This window comes from Diceros bicornis, chromosome 40, assembly GCF_020826845.1.
Source record: "Diceros bicornis minor isolate mBicDic1 chromosome 40, mDicBic1.mat.cur, whole genome shotgun sequence".
Classification (NCBI taxonomy): domain Eukaryota; kingdom Metazoa; phylum Chordata; class Mammalia; order Perissodactyla; family Rhinocerotidae; genus Diceros; species Diceros bicornis.
In genome coordinates this window covers 15,719,174-15,741,666 of record NC_080779.1, presented here as the reverse complement: position 1 = coordinate 15,741,666, position 22,493 = coordinate 15,719,174, and the positions used below count along the sequence as shown (strand labels likewise).

At 52.5% G+C, this 22,493-nt stretch overlaps 1 protein-coding gene and 1 long non-coding RNA gene across 4 annotated transcripts in view; one reads left to right on the top strand and one right to left on the bottom strand.

Moving 5' to 3' along the window:
* Positions 1-22,493, bottom strand: part of FAM178B (family with sequence similarity 178 member B) — a 107,981-nt gene that overhangs the window by 20,422 nt on the left and 65,066 nt on the right. The window contains exons 10-13 of one of the 3 annotated variants that reach the window (XM_058534517.1): positions 22,175-22,268; positions 21,682-21,858; positions 21,296-21,393; positions 5,214-5,301 (exon numbers count right to left, since the gene is read on the bottom strand). In XM_058534517.1, the coding sequence (XP_058390500.1) occupies positions 5,214-5,301; positions 21,296-21,393; positions 21,682-21,858; positions 22,175-22,268 (457 nt within the window). Of the gene's footprint in view, positions 1-5,213; positions 5,302-7,503; positions 8,002-8,705; positions 8,870-21,295; positions 21,394-21,681; positions 21,859-22,174; positions 22,269-22,493 lie in introns of those variants that run through there. The other 2 variants (XM_058534519.1, XM_058534518.1) reach the window with 2 other exon arrangements.
* Positions 2,394-6,200, top strand: LOC131399898 (uncharacterized). The gene is made up of 3 exons (XR_009217259.1): positions 2,394-2,412; positions 2,923-4,548; positions 5,745-6,200. It is a non-coding gene; the product is annotated as an uncharacterized LOC131399898 (long non-coding RNA).

Sequence of the window (22,493 nt, the reverse complement as noted above, 5' to 3'; positions counted from 1 at the left end):
CTCTTTCGTTTCCAGCTCTGCAGCCCCGGCTAGCCCCTCTCAGGCACACAGTCCTCTCCGGGATAAGGGCTTGTTTGGGCCGCGGAGGTCCCAGCAGGGCCAGGCCTGACCAGCACATCTCCCCAACTTGCCCCACTGCTGGGAGCTGTCTCTGTAAACACAGCCCGTGAGGACAGACACCTCCAGGCAAGGAGCAGATGATCACCCAGGAAGGCAGGCCTCCACTGGCCTTGTCGATTTGCCTGGCAAGAGGCGGCAGACGAGTTCCAGCGAGGCAGCGGTCCACACAGCGTGTCACTCCTGTGCTCAGATCCTGACAGCGGCTCCTACTTGCCCAGTGGAGAGGGCCAGGATCTTAAGTGTTCGCGAGGCCTCAGGTGGCCCCTGCTGCTCCCTGGAGCCTGTGCCCTGACTGGACCTTCTGACCAGACACTGCACAGCTGCCCGCTCTCCTCCTTCCAGCCCCTGCTCCAGGGAAGCCCGCCCCAGCTCCCCATCTGCCCTACAGCCCACACCACCACACTTGCCAGTCCGCTTACCCTGCACCACCCTGGTCTCCGCAGCACTTACCACCTTCTAACATGCTATGTAATTTACTTGTTTATTATGATCATCTGTCCCCCCATCCCACTAGAACGTAAGCCCCAGGAGGACAGTTTTGTGCACTGCAGTGTCCCCAGAGCCTTGCACAGTGCCTGGCACATGGTATGTGGTTAGTAAGTATTCATTAAATGCACGACTGACTGAACGTCAGGTCAGGACAGCAGTCAGCCTTTCTTGGTAGATGCAAACCCTTATTCCCCTTGAGTGTGGCCATTTGAAGCCCATGTTTTCCAAACTCCAAACTGGAAGACACGGCTTGACAAAAGAGGTTTGCTGTGTTGCAAGAGGTGGCCTGGGATAGGAAACGAGCTCCCGATTTCTCTCCAAACCTGTTCCACCTGTGTCTTGCCTGTCTCAGTAAAGGGCTTCTCCATCCTGTCAGCTGCATAGATCTTGGGGCCTCCTTTCTCTCAGATCCCACATGCCACTGGCTGTACTTGGGAAATACACCTAGAATCTGACCACCTCTCACCGCCGACACCACTATCTCCCCAGGCCAAACTGCCATCATCTCCTACCAGAAGGGCTGCAATCGCTTCCCTCCTCCCCACCCCCAACAGGCTATTCTCAGCAGAGCAGCCAGTCATTTTTAAAAATTTTACAAATCAGATGTTGTTTCCCCTCTTATCAAAACCTTCCAATGGCTCTCCACTGTGGCAGGAAAGTCCAAGTCCCCACCTTATCCTTGAGGCTCTGGTGGATTGAGTCCCCATTTACCTGTTTGACCTCAACTCCTGCTATTCTACCCTCAGCTCTCTACTCCAGCCACAATGGCCTCTGTTTTTTCTCCAACCTAAGAGGGCTTTGCCTGCCCCAGGGCCTTTGCACTTGTTGTTCCCTCTGCCTGGAATGCTCTTTCCCAAGAGGCCTGCATGACTCCTTCAGGTCTGTGCTCATACGTCCCCTTCTCTGTTCACCCTTATAAAGCAGCATCCTCCCAACACTCCCTCTCTTCTTTATCTGGCTTTATTTTTCTCCATAGCATTTATCACTATCTGGTATGCCAAATATTTGCTTTTTTCTTGGTGCCTGGGTCTGCCTCCCCTGACTGTGAGTTTCACGACGGGGGGACTGAGTTCTGTTCAGAGCTGTATCTTCAGTGCCCTGAGCAGTATCTGGAGCACACTGCTGCGTGAGGCCAAAGCCCTGCTGTTTCTGGGATACTCCCAGGATTCATGGATCAACAAGGAGCAGTATGACCTTGAGACTCTTCTAGAACATGCAAGCCTTGGGGCTGTTGCGTCCGGACCACCTACAGAAGTCCTGTCCCTCAAATTCAGTTCTTCAGCACTGCTCCTGCGGCCTCAGACTGCAGCCTGAGACAGAGAGCCAAGCAATCCAGCCATTAAGGACTCCTTCTGCCCAGTGGTGCCCCAAGAATCCTCTGCCTGGGCACTCACCCCAGATCCTCTCCTCCTAGACAAGTCAATTCTCAGCCCTTGTACTCTCCTTCACAGTGAATCAACTGATCAAGTTTATCAAGCACTCATGCATCGATGAAGGAAGAAGGGATGGCCCTTGTCCTGCCTGCCACGCAGGACTAAAGCTCAAGGGACCAGCAGGGCACCTTCAGCGTGAAGTGGCAGGTGTGGTCCAAGCTGTCACCACAATGAGAGCCGAGGAAGGGGCTGGAGAAGCAGAGATGGGACCCTGCCTGGGGTCAAGGGCATGGACTCTGGGGTCAGGGCCCCTGGGTCTGAATCCCAGCTCCACAGCTTTCCCGCGGTGTGACCCTGAGAAGTTTCCTAACCGCATCTGCCTCGGTTCCCCCGTCTGTAAACGATGGACTACCTGGGGCTGCTGTGAGAGGTAAGCTCTGAGAACAGCACCCGGGACACGGCCTGTGCCGTGCAGCAGGGCTGCTACCACCATTTCAGTTGGGACGTGATGGGAGGGAAAGGAAAAGTGCCAAGGGTGTGCAGAGGGCGGCTGGGCTGGCCTGTGAGGAGGGCCGAGAACAGGCAGCACGGGCAGGCCCGTCGAGAAGCTGGGAAAGTGGGCGTGTGGGCTTGCCGTGGGCGGCTGTGGGGCCGAGGTGGCCCTCTGAAGGCGTGTTGCTTGAGGATCTGTCTGACAAGCCAGACTGGAAACGGGAGTGCCTGCAGCCCGAGACCTGGGAGGAGGCCGCGGAGCAGCCCCGGGCCCACAGTCGGGAAGGGGGAAGCACACGGGAGGGCAGTGCATTTGGGAAGGGGGAAGCACACGGGAGGGCAGTGGGCAGGCCTGAGCTGGTCCTTCCTCCCCTCGAGCTGCCACGAGTCTGGGGCGGCTCTGCCTGGACCATACTGCTCGCCTGCAGACTCTCTCTCCTCTCTGCAGCAACAACACTGACTCATCCTTCAAGACCCGGCTCAGGACATCTGTGGAAGCCACTTCACTGCCCTTGGGCAGAGTCAGTCACTGTGCCCTCAGTCTGCCTCGCTCACACCCTCTCCTCTGAGGTCATTTCCTGGTGCAGAGCTTGGCACACAGGGGCTGCTCAGCGAGGGTCTCATGAACATATGGGCACACGGTGGACAGTGGGCAGGTGGGCGACTGGTGTGGAGGGAAAGCCCTGCAGCTGGGAGCCACATAGGCCAGGATGGACCTGGCTGGCCCCTGACAGACTGTGAGACCCTAGCCCTGGGGAGCAGCTGGGAGCTCCCAGGCCAGCTCTCCCTGGGGGGTCATCCCCACTGTATGAGCCCTGTTCACTGGCCTCCCTCACAGGGCCCCTTCCAGCCCAGATGACCCAGCTCCTTCTCCATGACACTTCCCCTCGCCACTCTCTGGCCTCCCATCATGCTCCCCTCACTCTCTCGGGCACAGGCTCTGGCCAACAAAAAAACAAAACGAAACAAAATCCCAAGCCTTGAATTGACCCTGACGCTGGAGCACCCTCCGTCTTTCCAGTCACTGCCATTGCTGCTGGAGGGCGGCACCCTCACCCACCACCCGCATGGTCCTGCCTTTCCTGATCTTCCTCTCGCCTCCGCTCTGCTGACACTGTGCTCTGTTCTCAAGGGGCTCCGTGACCCTCCTCTGGCCAATGCCACTGCCTCTCAGCCCGGCTGCCCTCTGGAGCCCTCTGGGACCACTCGGTCTTGTCCCTTCTGCTGCATCTCTGCCTGCCCCTGCCCCTAACCCCTTGGCATGACACTGTTTGGTCCCTCTGTTCTCCTTCTTCAGAGATGTTCTGTCATCAGGTTTCCACCTCCGTGAAGTGACCCCTGTGCAGGCCACTCCCTCACCCACCCCTCCCAAGGTCTCTGCCTGGGGAACGTTCCCCTCGCACACCCCAGGTACTCAACCTCAATTCACTTGTTCACTCCATGAGTGTGCACTGAGTTCACTCCATGAGTGTGTGCCAGGCACTGTGCTGGGTGCTGATGGGCAGCAGCGAGCAGAAACCAGTTGGTTCCTGCACTCAAGGAGCTGCTGCTGGGGTGTGTGTGTGGGTGAACACAGACCCTGAACAAATAAACAAGAAAATATCAGGAGGTGAACACCATGAATGATTTAAAACAGGGTGACGGTGCCAGGGCACTTTGGGTTGGGTGGTCAGGAAAGGCCTCCTGCAGGAGGTGACATTTCAGCTGGAACTGGAGTGACAAGAAGCCCCAGCCACGCTACGACCTGGGCGAAAGCATGTAAGGCAAAGGGGGCAGCTGGGGCAAAAGCCAGGCCGGGCCCACTTTGACAGGCCAACCCAACCGTCACCTTTCTGAGCTCCCGCCCTGCAGTCATGGCATCTCGGACTCAACCGTACTGTCCACCCCACTCCAGGACGTGCCAGGACATTCTCTCAGCACCCTGGGCAGGGGGTTACATGGGCTTGCCTTCCACACCTCCAGCGACTAGAAACACACCGCCTCTCGCCGGGACCGTTCTGCCTCTCTCGTTTTGCTGAGCTAGAGGTTCAGCTGAACCCAGCAACTGTTCCGGTGCTCCAGGGAGATTCCTGGGGTGAGAGCGTCCTCCGCCTCCCTGCTGTCCATCCTTGGGCTGTGACCCTGCTGCCCCCCGGGCCCCTGAAGTGAGGTTCTCTGAGCTGCAGGGAGGTTGCAGTTGGAGCTTTTTGGGGAGAAGACGACTGGGGAAAGAAGATGAAACTACCTTCCTTGCTGCACAAGAATGCCTAACACTGGGACCGAAGGGACGCTGGGAGCAAGCAGTTTTAATTTAGCAGTATTTGTTTTCAGCTTTACTGTTTTTCCACCTATAAAAGTAACAGCCCCCCAGGCGCTGGGGGAGGAGGGCATGGGGAGTTAGCGTTTAATGTGTACAGAGTCTCTGGGTTAATGAAAAAAAAGTTGATAGTAAAAAAAAAAAAAAATTAAAATGATAAATTTTATGTTATGTATATTTTACCACAATTTTTTAAAAATGTAATATACTCTCCCAGTTCACTGCCCCATCCTCAGCGCCCAGCACACATAGTAGGCCTACAAAAAGTAACTGTCGAACGGAAGGATATGAGTGAAAAATTCAAACTCAACTTGGCTCTCCCGGCCTGAGGCTCCCAGCCTTTGGGAAAAGCAGCAGGAGGGACAGGCCATGGGGAGAGCCGCCTGCTCACCCACAGGCTTCCCAGGCCAGACGCACGCGGCCGGGCAGAGGCAAAGACTCACCTGGGCCTTCTCTTGCCAGAGAGGGAGCGCCTCTTGCTGGCCCAGCATCCGGGCGATGACCACAAGGCTGAGCTGGCTTCGAAGCTGCCTGTGAGAGGAGAGAGAGGCTGAGGGGATGTGACACTTTGAGAGGGGGGTGGGCTTGAAGTCCACGTGGGGGCAGGACACGCCGAGACAGAAACATGGGAGGACCACTCTCCCTCTGGAGTACTTTGGCTTTCTCCTTTGGTTTATAGAATTTATAACTGATTTTACAAGTAATAAAACATGCATGATGGGAAAGTTAAAAAACAAGCAAACAGAAAAAAAATTAAGGTCACTGGTAATTTCAGAGGCTGGCATAGCAGTGTTTTTCTTCGTTTGTTTTCTCTGTCTATACTTGTCTGTCACATAGAGAAAGGGAATGTTCAACAGCTTTTGCACAGACTTTTCTCTCCTTTGCAGCATTAAAATCTTCCAGTCTCTGTAGGGTGGTGAAAGGTGAGTGACCTGGCCCAGTGAGACCAAATTTTGTTGTTTTTTTTCACCCAGCATCCAGTGACTTTCGTTTGGAGAACCCCTCCCCCATCCAGCCCAAACCCGGGCTCCCAGGGCCTGCTCGTGAGCCAGGCCTGGCCCATCAGAGTTCCTGTGACTGAGCCACTGAGAGGTGGCCTTGGGGCCTTGGCTGGAACTACCAGCAGTGTGTGTAACAGCCTTTCCAGCGAGGCCGCTAATCTGGCAGGAGGTGATCCTACAGCTGCTGGTGGCCATCCTACCTCCTGTGAGAAAGCCTGGAGGATGAAACAAGCAGAGATGGAGGATGAAAACAGAGCCCTGACAACACCCAGAGCCCGCCATGTCCGAACCTCCAGCCCCTGGACCGTTTGGTAGGTGGGTTGGTTGGTCAGTTGTGTGAGTCAATAAAATCCCTTTTGCCTCAGTCAGTTTGAGCTGGGCTTCTGAGTCTAGCACCCAACAGTCCTAGCTGATTCCCTCAGGATGGAACTAGTGTCTCCTCTCTTCAAGAGTGAAGAGCTTGGATGGGGAGTTCAGACGCTACTGTTTGGGGCTCTGACTGGCATGGGTCCTTGAGGGCTGGAGTGAGTAAACAGAGAAGAGAGGCGGGAGGTGGAGACCAGAGGATGGGGCTGGGGTGGCAGTGGCTAGGGGAAGCTGGAGAGGGGCGATGGGAAGAGGGGTCGAGGGTCCATCCTGCGCCCGCGCTCCCCTGCCAAAGCCCATCTCCACATGAGGGTTACATCTTCCATGAATCTCCACACACTTGTTGCCAGCCACGGGCAGCAGATGGACTTTGATGTGGCCACAGTCCCTCATTCCTGCAGAAAGCCACCACCAGGGGAAGCCAAGAAGTGGTCCAGAACCTGGAGGAAACTAAGGAACATGAAGGAAGACATCTGGGATGGAACAGGCTCCCTAGAGGAGAGATGAGCTCAGGTGACCACACTGCTGGAGGGACCCCACAGGCACCCTCACCCACATCCCTGGATGATACCACAAGGAACTGCAGGACCAGACGTTGGGAACAGCAAGGGCAAGCAGTGCTCAGAAATGATGTCTCCCTAAGGAAGTACTCTGGGGGAGGCAAGACTCAGCCTGGCCACTTCCTGCTGGTGCTGAGGGCTCCACTGCAACCTCCCCAGGGCCTGCTGCTGCCCAGGCCTCACGTGGAGGAGGCTCCCAGGTGATGGGGAACTGAGGGGGAATGGCCACCTCAAAGCTCCCGTGGGGCTGGGCAGGCTGGTATCTGAACCAATGCCTTATTTATTTTCTTTGCTAGCACTTTGATAGTCTAGAAAGTCAGAGGAATCAAGAAAGCAAGAAGCTCTTGATTCACAAAAGAAAAAAAGAGGCAGCAGGCAGTACCACCACACACTAGAAGGGTGAACATGAAAAAGAGGGGAAACGCCCAGGGCTGGTGAGGGTGTAGGGCAACGGGGATGCGCACGCCCAGCTGGTGGGAATACACATCGGTGCATCCACTTCGGGAGACTATTTGGCAAGATCTACTAAAGATGTACAGATGCTTACCCTACGACCCAGCGGTCCTACTCCTAGGTAAATACGTATAAAAGAAAGAAAGGCAGAAGTGCAATACTGATACACCGTTAGAACGGATCAACAGCCTGGGCTCTCTCCTTACAACTCGATCCTACGTGCGATGATTATGAATGAGCTACAAGCAGATCCAACAGCGTGGATCATCTTGCCAGTGCTGTGTGCAAGAAGCCAGATACAAAAGAATACGTGTATGATTTAACTTATATGAAGTACAAAAATAGTGAAATACCAGCTGTCGGAAGTTGGGATTCTGGTGACGCTTGGGGTGGGGCCGCAGGTTCTGCTCACGTTTCATGTCTTGATCTGGGTGCTGGTTTCACATGTGTTCAACTTGTGGCAATCCACTGAGCCACACACTTATGGTCTGTGTTCTGTTCTGTCTGTATGTTGCACTTCAATAAAACTATTATTTACAGAAGTTCAGCTGGAGGAGGAGATAGGATTACCAAATTTAGCCAATAAAAATACAGATGCCCAGTTAAATTTGAATTTCTTATAGATAAACAAAGAATAATTTTTTTAGCATAAGTTTCTCCCATCCAACATTTGTGTTTTATCTGGCAACCCTGGGAGGGACTAGCCACCCCCATCCATTTTTGATGGGAATGACCTGACAGTAACCAGTGTGAGGCCCTCCCTGATCCTGTCTCTCTCCAGCCTTGATTCCTTCCTGCAGAGCACCTCTGTACCCAACTTTCCAAGTCTGGAGGAGAGGCATCCCCATCTGGACTGTGCCATGGGACAGAAAACAGAGCTCCTCATCCTGGCATCCCCCAAACCAGACCCTTGTGGGTGCAGCCAGACCCCCGCCTCTTACCCGGAACCCCACCCTCCAATCTCTCTGTGGGCCCTGGCCACATCACACACCCACATGGCCTCCACCTCACTGTCAGCCAGGACCTGCTCTCCAGCTGTTCCCTGGGAGCCCCAGCAGCAGCTGGGCCGGGAACACTGTGGGAGGTAAATGGCCCCTCTGTGCAGCCGCTCTGAAGTGAACTTGCAGCCAGAGTCAGAAGTCCTGCATCTGGGCTTCATTAATCCAAAACCCAGGCCTGCGCGGAGCTCCTTTATCCGCGGTGGGTGGGGAGGGGCCGAGCTGGGAGTGGGGGTGCTGGCAGGCCAGCAAAGCAGGACTGGGGGTGGTTCCAGAAGGGAAGAGGCGGGCCTGGGTGGGTCGTTCTGTTGTCCAGAAATGAAGAAAAGCACCAGAAAAAGCAGTGAGGGGGTGAATGGATGAAAAGAAACCCACATCTGAGGGTGGCGTGCTCCCCTCGCTGTCCCTGCACGCCCACTGCCTTTCATCCTCCCTGCCTTTTAAACGCAGTCCCCTGCGCTCTCAGTTTCCACTGGGACACAGGGAGAGGGGACAGGACCACTTTTTTATTTTAGACTGAGAACTTACTCTACAGAAAAGAAAAAGCAAAGACTCACCCCAAACACCACCCGAACTGTGCAGGGGCAAGCAGAGGGGCCCGTGGGCCCGGCTGAGGTTGGCCACAGGCTGTTCCTCCCCCAGAAGCTGCTGACCCCACCCAGGAAGGCCTCCCCGGAACTCAAACCAGGCGGACAAAGGAGGATGCAGAAGCCAATGGAGCCATCCCAGCCACTGTCATATAAGGCAACAGGCTCCAGCCCCCTGTGCTCACACCAGGCCAGGCCTCTGCCTCGGCCCTGCCCCCTCCACCCCGACGGGCCTCTGTAAGACCAGGACACTGGATTAGCACTCAGAAGAAGTGCCTAAGGCACAGGGAAATTTGAAAATGACTTTACCAAACCCACAGCGGGGCCGGGAGGTGGAACGCAGGCTCTCTGCTTCCTAGTCTGCAGCCCTCCCTCCAGCTGCTGCAGGGCGCAGCCGGGCACCCTGCAGGAGCTCCGAGGAAGGCAAAGGCACTGGCCAGCACGGGCCACTAGGATGTCAGACAAGCACACGGTCAACGCAGCCCCCTCTGGTGCCCCTCGTCTTCACTCCTTCCAAGGGGAATTAGGTCCTGCTAAGGCTGAACTACCCTAAAAGGCCATCGGGCATCTGGCCAAAGGCGTGAGCTGCCTTTTCCACGTCTCTAGGGCAGCTCAGGAAGCAACAACAGCGGCCCGTTCTGCCGTGGAAATGCTGCCCAATGCCCTCCCTCAGGGCGTCTGCCCGGCTTGCCTCTCCGGGGCTGCCCACGCCGCCTCTCATGCAGCACGGCCGCCTCGAATGCCACCTGCCCCTCAGTCCTTCACTTGGAATCTTCTTTCTTGCACATGAGCATGTGCTACGCAGGCAGGACGAACCAGGGCCTGGGCTCAGGGGTTAGGGTAACCTCCTCGGTGGTCTGCCTGGTCATCCACAGGTTGGGGCACTCACGAATACGGGCATATACGGTGCGGACAGGAAGAGACAGCAGGATGCACGCAGCCACAGATCCATACAGTGGACTACCACATGGCACTGCAGCTGCCACCACTCACTTCAACATGGATGAATCCCGGAAACGAAATGTTGATGCTACGCCAAGGAAGCTAGACACAAGAGAGGAGGCTTTGCGTGGTCCCATTTATACAGTCACGTGCCGCATAAGGATGTTTTGGCCAACAGTGGATCGTATTTACAATAGTAGTCCCACGAGACTATAATGGAGTTGAAAAATTCCCACTCCCTAGTGATGTCATAGCTGTCCTAAAGTCAGCGCAGCGCACTGCTCACGTGATTGTGGTGATGCTGGTGTAAACAAACCTTCACGTCCTTCAGGAGGTGTTCCAGAAGAAGGCATTATTATCCTAGGAGATGATGGCTCCATGTGTGTTACTGCCCCTGAAGACCTTCCAGCGGGACAAGATATGGAGGTAGAAGACAGTGATACTGATGATCCTGATCATGTGTGGGCCTCGGCTAATGTATGTGTGTCTTAGTTTTTAACAAGAGTTTAAAAAGTAAAAAAAAAAAATTTAAAACTTTAAAAATAGGAAAAGCTTATAGAATAAGGATACAAAGAAAGAAAATACTTTTGTACAGCTGTACAATGTTTGTGTTTGTGTTTTAAGCTAAGTGTTATTACAAGAGTCTAAAAGTTTAAAAAATTTAAAAAGTTTATGAAGTAAAAAAGTTACAGTAAGCTAAGGTTAATTTTTTTTTTTTTTGCGAGGAAGATTGGCCCTGAGCTAACATCTGCCAATCCTCCTCTTTTTGCTGAGGAAGACTGGCCCTGGGCTAACATCCATGCCCATCTTCCTCCACTTTATACGGGACGCCGCCACAGCATGGCTTGACAAGCGGTGCATCGGTGCACACCAGGGATCCGAACTGGTGAATCCCGGGCTGCCGCAGCGCAGCGCGGGCACTTAACCGCTTGCGCCACCAGGCCGGCCCCAAGGTTAATTTATTTTTGAAGAGAGAAAAATATTTTTTTATAAATTTAGTGTGGCCTACGTGTACAGTGTTCATGAAGTCTACAGCGGTGTACAGCAGTGTCCTAGACCTTCACATCCACTCACTCACTCACAGCAACGTCCAGTCCTGCAAGCTCCATTCAGGGTAAGTGCCCTACACAGGTGTACCATATCTTACCTTTTTTTTTTTTTTTTTTTTTGGTGAGGAAGAGTGGCCCTGAACTAACATCTGTGCCAATCTTCCTCTATTTTCTATGTGGGATGCCACCACAGCATGGTTTGATGAGCAGTGTGAAGGTCCATGCCTGGGATCTGAACCTGTGAACCCCGGGCCACCGAAGGGGAGTGTGTGAACTTAACCACTACACCACTGGGCTGGCCCCCATATTTTATCTTTTATACCGTATTTTCATGGTACGTTTTCTATGTTTAGATATGCAAATACTTACTATTGTGTTACGACTGTCTACAGTATTCAGTATAGTAACATGCTGTACAGGTCTGTGGCCGAGGAACAAGAGGCTACACCACGCAGCCTAGGTGTTCAGTGGGCTAGACCATCTAGGTTTGTATAAGGACATTCTACGATGTTCACACAACAACAAAATCACCTAACGACGCTTTTCTCAGAAGTATCACTGTCATTAAGGGACGCGTGACTGTATTCATGGTCAAAAACAGGCAAAACGAATCTATGGGACGGAAGGAGGGGAAGCGGTTTTCTTTGCAGAGGTGGGGAGGGGCCTGAGGGAGCTTCTGGGGAGCAGGTGACATTCTGTCCCGTGACGTAGTGCTGGTTACACAGAACGGTCCCCTTTGTGAAGTGCACTGAGTGTCCACCTCTGATGTGTCCTTTCCTGCATGCACAGTATAACTAAATAAAAAGGTTACTACTATAAACAAATAGGACTACATCAGACTAAAGACCTTCTGCAAGACAAAGGAAACCATGAACAAAACAAATAGGTGACCTACCAACTAGGAGAAAATATTTGCAAATCATATATCTGAAAAGGGGTTAATCTCCAAAATATATAAAGAACTCACACAACTCAATAACAAAAAGACAAACAACCCAATCAAAAAATGAGCAGAGGATATGAACAGACATTTTTCCAAAGAAGATAGACAGATGGCCAACAGGCACATGAAAAGATGTTCAACATCACTAATCATCAGGGAAATACAAATCAAAACTATAATGAGATGTCACCTTACACCTGTCAGAATGGCTATAACTACAAAGACAAAAAACAAATGTTGGAGCGGATGTGGAGAAAAGGGAACCCTAATCCACTGCTGGTGGGAATGCAAACTGGCACAGCCTCTATGGAAAACACTATGGAGACTCCTCAAAAAATTAAAAATAGAAATACCATATGATCCAGTTATCCTACTACTGGGTATATATCCAAAGAACATGAAATCAACAATACCAAAAGATCTACGCACCTCTATGTTCATTGCAGCATTATTCACAACAGCCAAGATGTGGAAGCAACCCAAGTGCCCATCAACTGATGAATGGATAAAGAAGATGTGGTATATATATACAATGGAATACTACTCAGCCATAAAAAAAGACAAAATCATCCCATTTGCAACAACATGGATGGACCTTGAGGGTATTATGTTCAGTGAAATAAGCCAGAGAGAGAAAGCCAAACACCATATGATTTCACTCCTATGTGGAAGATAAACAAAAACATGGATAAAGAGAACAAATGAGTGGTTACCAGAGGGTAAGGGGGTTGGGGGTGGGAGAAGGGGGTAAAGGGCCACATATGTATGGTGACGGATAAAAACTAGACTATCGTGGGCCGGCCCGGTGGCGCAGTGGTTAAGTGCGCGCGCTCCGCTGCGGCGGCCCAGGATTGGCAGATTCGGATCCCGGGCGCGCACCGATGCACCACTTGTCAAGCCATGCTGTGGCGGCCTCCATATAAAGTAGAGGAAGACAGGCACGGATGTTAGCCCAGGGCCAGTCTTCCTCGGCAAAAAAAGAGGAAGACTGGCAACAGATGTTAGCTCAGCGCTGATCTTCCTCACAAAACAAAACAAAACAAAAACTAGACTATTGGTGGTGAACACGATACAGTCTATACAGAAACTGATATATAATAATGTACACCTGAAAGTTCACAATGTTATAAACCAACATAACCTCAATAAAAAAAAAAAAGCTTACTACTACTTAGTAAGTAAATGAAGTTCATATGGATAGCTGCAACCCAACTTCCACCCTCCTCATCTCCCTCGCTCACCTCTCTCTCTCTTTTTGGTATTATGATAAAATCCCTAGAACCTTAGGCTTAGGAAACACCTCAAGGATCACCTAGTCTAATGTTCACGTATTCGTCCATTTAGTTCGGCCCTCCACATACTTGAAGGAAGGTCCCGTACTTCCCACGGCTACCCCTCCTCTAGGTGCAACAGCCATACTTTTCTACCTTTCATAATCTTTTTGCCATTCTGGGTTGGGAGGTGTCAACATTCCCAACAAGTGAGGCTCTCAGAGCTGAGGCTGACGCTCATTTTCACGGCAGACCTGTGACGATGCGCAGTTAACAGATCGAGTCAAGTCTTTTTCACACGTCTTGCTGTCAAATCCCACATCCCAGATCCTGTTCTGAATTGTGCAGCTGGCTCTCTCTTCTCCACTCAGCCCATCATTATGGTCTATTGAGATCTTCTGGGATCTTCAATTTGCTGTCAGTTGTATTCATGTCGCATGTCTGGCCATTGCTCCATTAATGGCCTCAGCCAAGACACTGGGTCCGCCCCTGCCAACTGTTAGTGAAGACAGAACTCTGGGTGGCCACAGGGGCCTGCCCTCCACACGGGCTCGGACGGCCAGCAGTGCCTTCTGATGAAGAGCTCATCTAATTCTACATCACTCAGCCCACTACCAAAGGCCCTATAGAAACCCAGAGAGTCCTCTCCAGAGCACCATTCAGGCTGGCCTGTGGACAAGTAAAAGAGGCTGGTCTGGGATGATGTGTTCCTAAGAATCCTGGAAAGCAGTGCGTCCTTTTCCATGTATGTGCTCACAAACCAGCCCCCGGGGAATTATGTTGAGGGCAGATCAAGCCCACAGTGCTGAGTAAAGAAGGCCCCTTCTGCACTCTTCCTCCCTCCTCCCAGGAGCTCTCCCACCTCCAGAGGTCTCCCCGGAGTCAGGACACTCTGTCTGCACATCTCCCAGAACTGATGTGGGACATCCTTCCACTGGAGGGGACTTAAACTCACTCTGCACAGCTAGACACTGTCATATAGTCTCCTCCACTATCTGAGGCTTCAATTCCCTTGGATCAATATTTAAGTCCAGATGAAAAATTATGCAGACAAGCAAAAGAGGAATTACGTAGTGTTGTTCTCTCTTCGTCTGTGTTAACACTTCACTGTCAGGCCGAAACAGCACTCCTGGCTTCAAAAATAACTACACGGAAGCCCCTTCCATGGGTCCTGCGTTTTCTAACAACACTGTCACTGGTCCATGCTATCTGTCGCTTGTCTTGCTTTTGAATCCTTCTTTCCGTCTTCCATATCTTTCAAAATCTGAGATCCCACATGAGCCCTGGGTACAGCCCCTGCAGCCTTTAGCTACTTCTCCGTTTTTTCTTCACTGGGTTCACCCGCAAGCAGCATTCAAAGTTTTACTACTAGATCTCCTAGTCCACCTGAGCCATCTTTCCTTTTGGAATCTGCTACTAAACAATTACCTCTCTCTATGCTTTCTGAAATCTGCCCTCCAGAAGCAACCACTCCACAAGCGTGCTGCCTGAGCCCTTCCTCCATGCCAGGCTCCAAGGGACCCAGAGTCACAGCAGGTCCTCAAGATGCTCACAGCTCAGGGGGTCAGCAAAGGGCACCAACCGTCAGGGCCCCGGGTTAGGCGGTTTCTCGGAAGGGAGACGCCTTGGTCTGAGCCTGGTCTTGAGGGTGAGGAAAGGTCAACCAGGCAAAGAGAGGAGGAGGAGGACGGGGAAGAGGCTTCTCCAGGAAGAGGGAACAGATGTTGAAAAGCTCAGAGACAAACGCTCATCATGAGTCTGGGTGGCTGCAAAGTTTTAGGATATGGCTGGAGCATGGGAGCCTGCAGGGCACGTGGGGAGATGGGGAGGGGAGAAGGTGGGATTGGAAAAGGAGGCACAAAGGCCCTGGTACACCAGGCTGGGCTGTTTGAATTTCATCCGGAGGAGAGAAGCCTGAAGGATTTTAAGCAAAGGAGTGACACAGCCAGACGAGCATCTGACGGGAGGTCACATTGCTGGACAGTGTGGGGATGGGTCAGACGGGAGAAAGCCTTGAAGGAGACAGTGTGGACTCCCCAGCAGAAATCCACGGGCGCTGCAGTAAGAGCCAGAACTGTGGCAGCGACAGTGAGGGTGATGAGGAGAGATGACTATTGCGGGAGATAGGGAAGCTTAAAGGGACAGAAGGTGCCCCAGACTCCCAGGCTTCAGGCAGTGGGCAGGTGCTGACGCCATCCTGGGGCCATGGAAGACTCAGGAGGTAGTCTTCCTTAGAAGGTGGTGACTTGTTTTGCACATGCTGAATTTGAGATACTCGCCCACACACATCTGGTGCTTAGAACAAAAGTCTGGCCAAGGGAACTGAGTTGGGAGCCCCAAGGACATAGCTGGAGTTGAAGCCACGGATGTGGATGAGATGGGATCTCAGGCCGAGTTCCCCAGGAGGTGGTCTCTGAAATGGAGATGAGTATGCAGAGAATTTATGGAGGGAAAAAGGAGAATGGTGCTCTCGGGATCGCCTCCTTTAGGGGAGTGAAGGAAGCAGGTTTGGGCCAAAGATGGGCTGTGAGGTAGTCACAGCAAAGCCCTCAGCTGACCCAAGGAACTCTGGAGCTGGCAAGGTCCCTGAGAGACATGCCAGAATAACGTCATGGGGCAGGGCTGCTCCCAACCAAGGGGCCCAGCCTCGGGTAAGGTCACTACCTTCAGCAGAGGCAAGCTCTGGGGCGGCTGGCAGAACACCGTCAGCGCCTGAGTCCTGAAGTGGGGCCATATGGACAGAACACCACGGCACCCTGCCCATAAAGCTTCCTGAGACTGAGCCAAGTGACCAGAGAAGAGGACTGGGACAGAATCCTGAGGCAAAGCAAGGCTTAAGGAACAGTGGAGGAAGGACAGTCGATGACGGCGACTGAGAAGGGTGGAGGGGGGCGGTGCAGGAATCAGGAGAACGGAACTGTGCAGCCAAGGAAGAAAATGATAAGCTTGTTCGTGAGAAAAGGCCATTGGGCCACTGGAGACAGAGCAGTTTAGGTGGAGCGGCTGGTGCCAGATGAAGTCTGTCTCCTCTACTCCTGGTTCTGCAAGTCACTCCTACTACCCCCTTACACACACCCACTCATAAAAGTGAGCCAGATCCTCTTTAGCCCTCACACTCCTGGCTTCACCGTGACCCACTTTTCCTTTGCTGTCCTCCCAGCTCCAGCCATGACCCCTTGACCCCTAGATGTGACCTTCATCTTGCCTCTTGTTACTTCAGATTTTAAGCCCTTCTGAAATCTTGAGGGCTTTTGGACCTTGGCTGCCTCCTTCTACAATGTACTGGCCTTATCCATCCCTGGAAGCCTAAATGTCTGTTTTCTCAGATGAGAACTCCCTATGATACTCTGAGCTCTGAAGAATCCAACATGTGTCCAAGGTGGGCAAGGTTCAGACAAGGAGGGAGCGAGAACTGGGGGAAGGAGAGCTTGGAGACGCAGCAGGAGCTGGAGGGAGAGGCGGGTGGAGACAGAATTGTTGTTCTAAGGTACGAGACACACATACGAGCACACGTATTTGTTGAGGAGAAAGAACCAGCAGAGAATAAAAAACTAAAGGTAGAGGAATAAGAAGAGATGACTATAGAAGGAAGGTTCTAGAAGAGACAAGACTGTCGGGATCCTGAATATGGGAGGAGGGGTGAGGAAGAAAGGAAGGAGGTGAGAGTTGTGGGTCCACTGGGTTTCCGTGGTGAGGGTGGCTGTCAGACAGCAGAGAAAGAGGGGACCCTGACGTTTGCTGAGGGCACAGAGGCTTCAGCAACAGGAAGTGTGGTCAAGTCTGGAATCAGCTGAGGGCCCCAAGGAGGCTGCTGACTCCTGGGCAGCCTGAAGGGGTCAGGGGCTGAGGTAGGGACAAGGGACGTGTGGTGACACTACTCCACGTAGCCGTGCAGTTTTCAGGGCAGGCAGATCTAAAGAACATGAAGGAAGGGAATTAATGGTGGAGCAGGGAGCCCCGGGGAAGCCAGGAGAGGCTGATGGACTGGGAGAAAGTGAACCGGCTCAGGGCCTGGACGTAGGGGTAAGCTGCGGGGGCCGAAGGTACGACCCTCTGTCCTGTCCTGAGGACAGTGTGGGACACAGGAGGAAACAAGGAGGGCTTTGGGGAAAGCTGCGGTGCTCCTGCACATGTCACCGCTCTCGTCCCCAGTGCCCAAAGACCTGATGACTCCGAAGGCTGCTTTCTCCCAGGGCGGCCGGCACTTCTACTTTATCAGCCACCTCCTCCTAGGACGTCAGAATCTGGCTGACCAGCCAGTCTGCTTAAGCTGGTTTCGTCTTCCCTCTACTTGAAGGCCACAGGGAAGCAGCATGCAAAGGGTATTTAGTAAACATTCATGGGGGCGTGAAGGAGGAGGGTCCCCGGAGCCTGGGAACATCAGCTTACAGTGCAGCAAAAGCAGCCCTCAGCTTCCGTCTTCCTAACAGGGCTCTGGGAGTGGCCGCAGGTCTGCTCAGGGCACATGCTGGAGCCCCTGGACAGAAGCTGGGATGGCACTCCACTCTTCCTAAGAGTTCCCTGGGCTAGCCCAGAGGGGCCACAGTCCCAAGACAGACTTCCCCCCCAGAACCTCCTCTTCCCATTGGCCCCATTTCAGGCGGTGTGCTCTAGTATTTACTTTTACATTTCACGACTAAGCTCAACTTTGCTTTAAATTTACAGCGTGCATCCCCTGACGTCTTGGTCAATGGGAGCGGGGGTGGGAGTGTGTGGGGGTGGGGGGTGGGGGGCGTGCATCACACAAATGTTGGTGGGGGCTCTCACTCTGTGTTTAACCAGTCAGTAGACTATGAATGTGACAGCCCATCCAGCAACAATACGCCCTCCTTCCTAGGGTCAGTCTGGGCACTGAGCCCAGTAGGGCAGCCACCAGCGAGGGCAGAGCAAGGCTGCCAGCAAGCTCCTCCAACATCACCACCACAGGGAGCAGGGGGGCTAACTAAAGACCACAATGCATACAGCGCAGCTGTGAAAAAGCATCAGAAGCTCTTTCTGATCCAATTTGGAACAACCGCCAAAACATAGAAGGTGGGGAGAACGTGCATATAAGCTCAGATGAGAAAGGGTCACAGGCTAGGCGGCTCAGCGGAGGGGAAGGGACACATTTACAATATGTACTCCTTGGTGCCTTTTGAATTTTGTTCTATTTGAATGCCTTATCTATGTAGGAAAAAAACAAAATTTCCAAGTAAATGAATAAATAACACCCATCCAGATGATGAACCCTCCTTCCAACAAAGCTCTTGGCAGGGGGGACCGCCCTAGTTGGTGTGTCTGTTTGACAGGGAGGTACAGCTGCTCCATCACCTCACTCCTGGCATCTAAACGGCACTTACAAAGGGCCCTGGAGCTACAGGGAGACCTTGTAAGAGACACTGATTCCTGAAATCACAGTTTGACGTGGCTAACAGACGAGTGACAAATTTAGGATATGACCAAGGTAGTTTCAAATCAATTGGGAAAGGATGGATTATTAAGACACAAAACATTGGTGTTGGGTCCACTGGCTCTTTGGGGTGGAAAAAATCAAGTTAGATCCCTGTCTCATACCTACAAAAGACAGATTCCAGGTGGGATTAAGAGCCAACAGAAACAAAGAAAATAGAACACAATATTTTCATGCTCTTAGGGTGCGGAAGGCCTTCCTTTTCAAGAGAGAAAGATTCAATTACAATCAACTTTCTGTACTACCCATGGAACTTCTCCGTAAATCTAAATCTATTCCAAAATAAAAAGTTTACTGAAAAAGTAAAAAAAAAAAAAAAAAAAAAAAATTCAGTTCATGGAAAGATATCATACAGAAGGTTTACAAAAGGACAATTTACAGCCTTAGGAGAAAACAAGTGTCTGAAACATACATAATAAGCAATTTGTAAATCAATCTAATTAATAAGAAGATAAATTACCCAATAGAAAAGTGAACAAGGAATATCAAGAGATAATTTACAGCAAAAGCAACACAAAAGGCTAATCAACATATGAAAAGATTCTCAATTTCAGTGGCAATCAGGGAAAGGAAAATAAAAACCACAGGATGACATTTTCCACTTACCAGAATGACCAAAACTCACAAACAAATCTGAGAATAAACAGTGTTAATGACAATGAGAAGAAACAGGTATTTTCACATCCATTTGGTCATATTATTATTATTCAGTACAGCTTTCTTCTGGAGGCGAAATTTTAAACGTACATACTTTAAGACTGCAATTTCACTTCAAAGAATTTATCCTATACAAATATTTGCATAGATGTGCAAAGCTTGTAAACTGGACGAAGATCCAGAATAGGGGACTGTTGTGCGCACACTAGGGAATACTACGCAGCTATGAAAAAGAATGAGGTTCATCAAATAGACACACACACATACATGTACATCAAAACATACATGTACAATACAAATACAAATAAATGTGTCATGGTTGGAGCAAATGGGGAAATGGGCTGGACAACATGTGACCTTAGATGGATGACAAGGCCACCTAAGGCATTTGGACTTGGCTGTGCAGGCTGTGGGGAACAAGGCAAGGCAGGGACATGATAACCACATGCATCCACAGAGGAGACGGACTCCCCCAGACAGGGAGGAGGAAGAGAGAATGTCACCGCCACCATCCAGGTGGGAGAGGGTCAAATGAAAGCAGGAGCAGTGGACAGGAGGTGGCTGATTTAAAGTGACCCAGACAAGGAACCTGCTTTCCTGGAGCCGACATGGAGAGGCAACCATAAACAAGGATTTAGGATTTAGAAGGGAGAATGGACAGGATGTAGTGATGGAGAGAGATAACGAGGTGGGGTTAGGAGAAGTCTCTAGGACTGCAGTTTCTGACTTATGCAACGGAGTGGATTAGCTGTTTGTGGTTGAGCAGGAAACCTGGGCAGAGGCTGGCCTCCTCTGGAAAGAAGGCCCAGGTGTCTGGGCTTAATGGAGATGGCACCCACTGAGGCACTGCTCCAGTGCTCACATCTAAAGGCCTCAGACTAGAGCTTCCAGAAGCCCAGTTCTTTTTTTTTTTTGTGAGGAAGATCGGCCCTGCGCTAACATCTGCCAATCCTCCTCTTTTCGCTGAGGAAGACTGGCCCTGGGCTAACATCCATGTCCATCTTCCTCCACTTTATATGGGACGCCGCCACAACATGGCTCGACAAGCAGTGTGTTGGTGCACGCCCGGGACCCGAACCGGTGAATCCCGGGCCGCCACAGCAGAGCGCACCCACTTAACCGCTTGCACCACCAGGCCAGCCCCCAGAAGCCCAGTTCTTTCAAATATAGAGCAACAACTTCCCTTTCAGAACTGGGGAAAGGCCTCCTCTCTTTCAACTCGATTCAGAGGCAAGAGACTGAGCTTCTAGTCTCAGGACTGAAGCTGAGCTCAGGATGACTGCACCTGGCTGGGCCCTGGGGATGTGAGTCTGAATGAACCTCCAAGCCTGCTCCTAGGAGCCGCCCACCCGCCCAGAGGGAGGGAGCCACAGGGGAATGGCCCCAGCGAAGGCCGGGGTCTTCCTGAAGGGGGCCCCAGGACAGGCCTGGCTGGAAGGTGGGAAAGGGTGTCACTCTAGGTGGGAGGAGCTGCTAATGGACGGGCTGACAAGGAGAGGAGACGGGGTGGGGGGGGTGGGGGCTGGCATGGGACGACGACACCTGCTCAGGGAAGGGCAAGGAATGCCCTGCAGCTGTGGTCTAACACGGGGGAAGGATGGAGAGAGGAGCGAGACGGGGCGGCTGGTGGACGGGTCTCATCTCCCTGTGCCTGAGTTTGTTCGTTCACCTTGTTCACTCATTCGAAAAGAATTTACCAAGTGGCAACAGCGTGCCAGGTGCTGTTCTAACGTGGGTGATAGGGTAGTCACCCCAATAAGGATCTGCTCTCCTGGAGGTAACGTGGAGGAGAGGCTGCCACAAACAAGGAACAGTGAGATAATTTCGGGCAGAGATCAATGCTGCGCAGAAAATACATCATCATGAACTGAGAGCTTGGGAGAGGGGTAGGGGGGCAGTGATTAGGGGACATAACGGCAACTGAGGTCTGAATGACAAGAAGGAGCCCCCACCAAGGAGTGGGGAGGGAGCCGCAGAGGCGGAAGGTGGATGCTGCCGTCAGAAGCTAACTGTACAAGGCAATTGTTTTGCTAATAAGACTGTGGTAAGAAAATTAGTTTTTTTCTCTGTTTGTAATGAACTAATTTGTGAGTTGTATTTTTAGTTCTTTCTCCTGGGTTTTAGAGATTGAGCGGGAGGGGGAGGTTTGTGGGGACTGATGGTGGAGGATTCTGGACCCCCACACCCCACCCTGTCACAGGGCAGGGATGAGTGCCCGAGGGAGGAGGCAGAGGCGGAGGAGCACCCACCTGCTCCGGGAGGTCACGTCCAGGAAAAACTGCACGAGCGCCAGCAGGTTGTGGTGGTGATCTGACACCCAGCTCAGGGCGCAGCACAGCGGCCGTAGCTGTAGGGACAGTGGGCACCACGCTGGGCCGCCCTCCACCCTGACCCCTCTACCAGCCCACTCAGCAAGGACAGCCCAGAGAGTAAGAGGGTGGGTCACGGAGGCCAGGAATGGGAGGGAGCCGTCCTGGTATTCTGATGACCTCCAGGCAGTGCCGTCCCCTTCTAGGGCGCTCTAGGGGCAGCTTCACCCTAGTGACAAGGCCATGTGAGGAGTGCTGGGGACCTCACCCCTCCTCAGATGAGGTCAGGGGCTTTGGCTTTGACTCTGGCTCAGGGGTTGTGGTACCTTCCCCGGCCACTCCTGGATGTTCTCGAGGAGCAGGAGCAGGAGCTGCTGCAGGTCGGTCTTGGGCAGCAGGCGGAGCCCCACGTCCAGGCCGGCTCGGCACAGCAGCTCGATCAGGACCAGGAGGTTCCCATCGGGGTAGGCCCCTGGCTGGGCCAGGGCATACAGTGTCAGGATCTGGAGAGCAGAGAGCACTAGGGCAGGGCGGCCTCCCTGGGAGACGGTCAGGGCAGGAGGAGAGGGCACCGGGAGCCCCCCCGGCCGTGCTGGGGAGGAGCTGAGAAAAACAAGCAGCAAGGCCGGGAGTCGAGGCCCCCCACGGGGTCCTCGGGTGGCAGACACAGGCGTGGAGAGAGTGAGCGTTCCTGGCATCAGTCCTGGCAGCCAGCATGGTGCCTACAGTCGTGCTGACCCACTGCAGGTGCTCAGTGGGATGGAGTGAAACTGCTGCATAGGTCTGGATTGTGAGCAGAAAGACGGGTGTCCGACTCACCTTATAGATGTAGCTCAGGCTCATGTCCAAGGCGATCTCCACGGGGGTGTCCTGCTGCTCACTCCTGCTCAAGCTGGTCTCACTTTTAAGCCCTCTAAGGTAAGACAAAAAGGAGTGGAAACAGGAGGAGGTGGGCACAAGAGGAGAACGGAGGCACAGAGGGAGGCCCCCACTTGCTCAAGAGCAGAGAGCCCATGGGTGACCCACGCAGCCTGGGACACTGATGCCCTGTGTGTGTGGGTCATCTGCTGCTGCAAAACAAATGACCCTGAAATGTAGAGGCTTAAAAACAACTATTTACTATCTCATGCAGTTTCAG